This window comes from Equus przewalskii, chromosome 29 (genome assembly GCF_037783145.1).
Source record: "Equus przewalskii isolate Varuska chromosome 29, EquPr2, whole genome shotgun sequence".
NCBI lineage: Eukaryota > Metazoa > Chordata > Mammalia > Perissodactyla > Equidae > Equus > Equus przewalskii.
The window spans coordinates 29177749-29184158 of record NC_091859.1 but is presented as its reverse complement, the minus strand read 5'-3'; the positions used below and the strand labels follow the sequence as shown (position 1 = coordinate 29184158).

Here is a 6410-nt window from a genome sequence, read left to right as displayed (position 1 = left end):
AATGCTAAAATGAGTGGGTAAACCTTTAAGGAGAAACAGGACATGTGCAGAGTCTCCAAGTGTCTCCCCCAAAATACTTATTACTGTGGTGCTTTTAACAAATGTCCAAAAATTCCTGGATACTCTTTCCTCAAGAAGTGGAGATTACTTCCCCTCTCCTTTGAGTGTGGTCTAACTTAGTGACTCATTTATGAGAAACAGAGGATGGAAAACGAAACCAGAAATCTTAGAGTGGACGGATGCCCCCAACCAAGTGATCATGGTTAATATCACCAATAACAAGTCATGTTGAAATCATGAGATATTATGACATGTTGGGATGGGGGACACATCTCCTCTGTGGTATTATTCCTAAAAATCTATAACCCCAGTCTAATCATAAAAAGATATCAGACAAATCCAAGAGGAGAGAAATACTATAAAATATCTACTAGCAGACTTCAAAGGTGTCAAGGTTATGAAAAACAAGGGAAGACCAAGAAAATGCCAGGCAGAAGAGACTGAGGAGATGGGAGGACCAAAGGCAACAGAATGAAATGGAAGCTCAGATTGGATCCTGGGACAGAAAAAGGACATTAATAGAAAAACTCATGGGATCCAATCAAAGACTGTAGTTTAGCTTACAGCATTGTACTAATGTTTCATCTCTTCATTTTGACAAATGTATTATGTTCATGAAAGATGTTAACATTAGGGGAACCTGGGTAAAGGGTGCGCAGGAACTCTGCACTAGCTTTACAATCTTCTATAAAGCTAAAATTGTTTCAAAATCAAAACTTTTCAAAAAGCGAATCTATCCATTATCCCTAATGGGATAAACTGCTGATGCTCCACCTAAAGGCCATCATGGACTTGTGGCTATGGGACAGGAGTACGTGTATCATGATCATTTATTGGTGATTCTTACCTTCGATTTTTTTTTTTATCAATTTGATACCCCTCTGGTTGTCATCTATGGACCAAATATATAAGATAATGCTTTTCTTCTTATGAAAAATTTTGGTTTTTCAAGGTAATCTATCTATACATTATTATCTTTACATATTGATATATTGTATCTACATATCACAATGTCATGTGTGACTTCTGTGAAAGTGTTCTTTCGAAAAATAACTAAGAAATCCAGGTAAAGAGGGATAAAAATGTTTTAATTGTTGAAATACATTGGTAAATTGAGTAATTTACATTGTAGTACTAAGGGGATACACATGGTCATTATCAAATTAAGAACTTTCCAAATACCCCATCTAACCATCAGTCACGAGTCCTTGAAAATAGTACAGAATTAACACGACGAGATGCCATGATCACACAAAGGTAGAATGGGAGACTCAATGGCTATGAAGGATTTGTAGCTACACAAGCCTTTGACTAAAGAAAATAGGAAGGTAATCAAAATGCGCACATGGCATGCAAATTTCAAGTTTATTTTTAAATATTGCAATGTAATACATTGTTCCTAATAAAGGAAAGTCTCTGACATGTAAATAAAGCCGAAAACTAAATAGTAAAAAAGGGAAAGAGATAACAGTAAGAATCAATTTAACAATTTCACAGCTAAAAATTAATGTGAAGTAGAAATAGTGAAAGATACACAAATATATTACTTTAGGGAACTCATTTATACTGCCTTATTATCTTAAGTTATAAATAGAATAAGGATCTTGTTATACAAAAACTATCAAAAAAGTATCCGTGAAAAGATATGATCTTCATGAACTGTGTTGAGTGGCCAGGGTGAACATGCCGCTGGAGGCCAGCAGGGCGAGAGACGCCTCTGATAGCCTGTAAGCTTGTCTTCTGCAGGTGGGCCACAGAGAGTTCCATATACGAGTGCACTCTTTAACCAATTCCTTTCTAGTACCACAACATTCAACATGTACCCATGGCCTTAACTACAGACTTAAGAATTGGAAGGGATGGGGGGTTGGGGCCAGGCGACTGTTTAGAATTTCCTTGGAAATGTCTGTGCAGATTAGAAAGTCCCATGGAGTGAAATTCCTTCCAAATCTTGATGAGCAAGCTATGAAGACAACAAACAGAAAAAGGGGAAAGAGTTAGCAAGCTTGAAAAGGTACCACCTAGATTCAGCTTTAAGACTACAAATTAGCTACTGAATTTCTTTTAAGTAAAACACACATTCAACATTCACTCAATGTTTATTTAAGGCTTAATATGTGGCCAGCACAGCACTAAGCACTGATGATACCTATACAAAGAAACAAAGTCAGGTGGAGGAAGAGACTTATAAACTTACAATTAAAATACAACATGGTGGTGCCCAAACCTAGCTGCATGTCAACATCACCCAAATTAAAGATACAGACTGCGCAGCCACAACCCTCCTCCTTCCCTAGGTGATCGGCCCCTCCTGGGAGGGGTCTAGCCATCCACATTATCTCTAGCTCCCCCAGGGGATTCTGATGCAGCTAGAGTATCCATTGACATGTGAGAATCATCACTTCAGTTTCCCCTATGCTGGCAGTGCTCCACACATCTAAATGAGCATAACTTGTACCCTCGAGTCATCTGTAGAAGAAATTTTAAGAGATTCTGAAATCATTCGTCAATTTGCTTCAAAAAGTAACCAAGCCAACACTGAATTCAGGTCATTGAGTGAGATCAGTGGCTTTATTTCTAGAGAGATTTTACATGTTTGGTCAAAAAACATGTCTCTGATCCTTTCCATAAAATATCTCCCTCTCTTTTCATCAGGGTTTCTGCCCAATAATTCAAGCTCAGAAAGCCAAGAGTTCAGACACATCCAGGTAAGTACCACAATGGACTCTTAGCAACTAAGGAAAATGGTAAGCCTTTCAACTTAGAAAACTTTTTAGGTAATTCAAAGGAGGCAAAACCAAGACCAGATTCAAACTGATTGTTTAGAAATAGAGTTAAAGAATGGGGAAAACTGAGAAGAGAGAGGGATGGCAGTAAAATAATATATATTTCTAGCCATGAGCAGTAAGGAAATATTCTACCTAGCTGTCTAAAGTCACATGGGCTAGCTTACCAGCAATATTGAAAAATTGTTATCAGGGCATTTTAGATCCACAAACAAAGTTGAACAACCATCTTGTCTATCTCTCTGACATGAAAACTGAAATTGAGAGAAGGTAAGCAATTCATCTAAGGTCCTGTGTTAATAACAGAGCATCCCAGTCTCCTGATATTGATCTACGTGGCACCCCTTTCCACTCTATTCCTTATGCTTTTTGAAATTCATCCTGTTTTCAGGAGGGTAAACAGTAAAGTATGCTTACTTTCAACTAGATTATCTTTTCCATTTAATGCAAAGAACAAAAATACTCCTGCATAAAAGGAAGATTAGCAGGGAACTTCAAAATCTATAAGGAGGGTTAGAACTCTATTAAAAATACTAGAGATAGAAAATCTCCAGGACATTCCTAGAGGGAAACTCAACACCCCAATGTGGTCACGGATACTAGGGAATTAAGCTCCATGATGCTGTTGCCTTGATGACAGTCTTTAAAGAAGTGGCTACGCAAGATATTATAGTTCTTGTCAGGAACTGTACTGGTTACAGCTTATCTGTCTCCACCTATGAGCTTATTCTGCAACCCACCCCATCCCAAACACCAACGTCAATATGGCCCTGGGCAAGGAGTTGGTTCAATACCAAATCAGTCTTGCCTTGGTCTGCCAATGGCTGGATTCTGGTTACCAAAAAGAATAACAGTACGATAATGATAATAGTGATGACGATGATGATGACGATGACAATGATAGCAGAAGCTACCATTTATTTCATATTTAATTCTACAACAACTCTTCAAGCTAAGCATTGGTTCCATTTTACAGATTACAAAATGGAGGCTACAAAAGGGAAGTAACTCGCCGGGCTAAAAAGCGAAAGAGCCTGAATTCAAATCCAAGGCTGTCTGACTCCCAAAAGACAATGGGCCATCTCAGGAGATGGAGAATTCCCAATCACTGGATGTTCAAAAGAGGCTGGATGTCAGTCAGCAAGACTGAAGGACAGTGGGGATCCAAACATCACACACACTGTTGGACAGAGGAACAGAGACTCTTGCCCTCTATGGAAATGTTGCTCCATACTTTTTAGAGACTGGTCCACAGAGGGTAGTTACTGAATAAAAGCTATTTTTCTCCTGTCCTTATTCTTGTTCATCTTCTTATGATTCTAACTCCAAGCTCTTCAGCAGGATCCCAGGTCCACAGGGCTTCACCTTATAGACAATGGATTCTTCTGCCCATATTGAACATGTTTTATAATACCCAATCTGTAAACTTGGCCTATGATTTTACGATTCCGTCCTGCATAACTACCTCTCTGTACACTGATCTCTCTTGCCCATCTCTCTTGGAGTTTTGGTACTGATACATCTCCTCTCTGTATATTAACTAACCCCTGGATATTGCCAAATACTTAATACTGACGCGAATCTAATTCTCAGTCCCAGCGTCTCTGGTTTCTCCCTGTCTAGTATTTCCAAACTGCTGGTCGCTCAGTTCTGGCGATAGAGAGAAACCTCAGTGTTTTAGGTGGACACTTAGCTTGTTCTTATGAAGTGAATTAAGTTGCATTTGAAACAAAATGAAACAAACAAACAAAAAAGTAACTGCAAAGAAAATTGCTCTAATCCTTAAAGACTTCTTTACAATAAAACATGTTCCAGTCCACAGATATAACCACAAGACTCTCCTCCTTCTAAGCTCAAGATTTCTTAGAAATCCACAGCAATGATATCTACATTCATCATCAAGGTTAAATACATACAATTATTTAGAAAAATATACAGTTACCTCTTGATTATTGAGTCATGGTATTTTCTTCTAATCTTAAAGAGAAAATTAAGAAAAGTTAAATGTTCAGATTATAAAGAACATATTCTAGTTTCCTAGGAAATTACAAATGGTAGTGACATATATGTATTTGCTGGTCTAAATCATAAAGTATAAAAATAGCAATGAGGAACAAATAACTATAACAGGTTAAAAAATAATGTAAGACAGGCTTGTGTGCAAATTGAACTATTAAAAATCCTTTGAAACTATACATGAGACAACCGTACAGTGGTGAATAAATCAGCATTATTCACCAGAAGTCTCACTTAAAAATGTACTTAAGGGGGGGCCAGCCCCAGTGGCATAGTGGTTAAGTTTGCATGTTCCATTTCCACGGCCTGGGGTTCGCCCGTTCAGATCCCAGGTGCAGACCTACACACTGCTTATCAAGCCGTGCTGTGGTAGGCGTCCCACATATAAAGTAGAGGAAGATGGGCATGGATGTTAGCTCAGGGCCAGACTTCCTCAGCAAAAAGAGGAGGATTGGTGGCAGATGTTAGCTCAGGGCTAACCTTCCTCAAAAAAAAAAAAAATTCACTTAAGCAAGATGTAATCTACAAGGTTACAATCATGTCTATTATCAAGAGGATTTCACTAGCCCCACATTAACTGTTAAAATTCAGAAAAAGAAGCCTCACTTCATTTAATTATAAAATAGGCAGTTATTTTTTCCTCTAATCAAGAGACTGCTTATCATTTAGTCATCTTTATAATATACTACAGGAATTTACCTTTACAAAAACTCCATAACTCCACAAACTACAAAAACTCCATAAACTTACTGAAATATTAGCTTTCATTCTCACATTGATCATCACTGAAATTAACAAGAAACTGAAAATATCCATGGGGCAAAACCACAAACAGAAGCTAAATTTTGCTCTGGAATTACTCTCATCATGTGGGTGGCAATTTCAACAAACGATGACAATGAACAGATACGTGGTTCTCACACATGTTCACTGCAACTCAGTAGCTTGTAGGTTGAGTAGGGCAAGCTGAAATATCAATTTCCTATTTTTTCACAAAACATGAAATAAATATTTAGAGAAAATAAATGTCACACGACTTTACTTACTTTTTTGCACAGCCTTTGTTTGACTGGATGCCATACTGACAGCTTCAGATGGGAGACCAACATACACTCCTCCATAGTTTCTTAATGGAAAGAAGCAGACATAGAAAAATTAGACCAATTTCAATGGTACTAAATGTGTGCAGAAAGTGATAGAGGCATGGAGTACTTCAAACAATCATAGATTAAAATAACTCATTATTTTTTTAAAGTAGAATTCAGAATATTATTGCCCTTGGAAATACAACTGTTTCTTCTATGTTAAAAAGAAGCTATACATACATATATATATATATATATATATATATATATATTATGTACACTACATATATATATGTATATTACATATATTTAAAAAAGAAAGCTTACTGAGTTAGTAGAATTTTTAGATATTTTACTTACAATGAGGAAGAAGAAAAGAAGTTGGGTATTATAATTTGGTATAGTAATAAATAATAGCAGAGTAACATGCTACAGTCAATTGTTCAACATTTATCAAGAATTC

General features: G+C 37.0%; 1 protein-coding gene across 1 annotated transcript in view; it reads right to left on the bottom strand.

Moving 5' to 3' along the window:
- Positions 1 to 1127: 1127 nt before the first annotated feature.
- The window catches only part of LOC103552692 (uncharacterized), a 36995-nt gene continuing 31712 nt past the window's right edge, over positions 1128 to 6410 (bottom strand). Inside the window, exons 3-5 of the mRNA XM_070599165.1 lie at positions 5909 to 5988; positions 4789 to 4823; positions 1128 to 2023 (exon numbers count right to left, since the gene is read on the bottom strand). Of these exons, the coding sequence (XP_070455266.1) occupies positions 1873 to 2023; positions 4789 to 4823; positions 5909 to 5988 (266 nt within the window). The 3' untranslated portion in view covers positions 1128 to 1872. The remainder of the gene's footprint in view (positions 2024 to 4788; positions 4824 to 5908; positions 5989 to 6410) is intronic.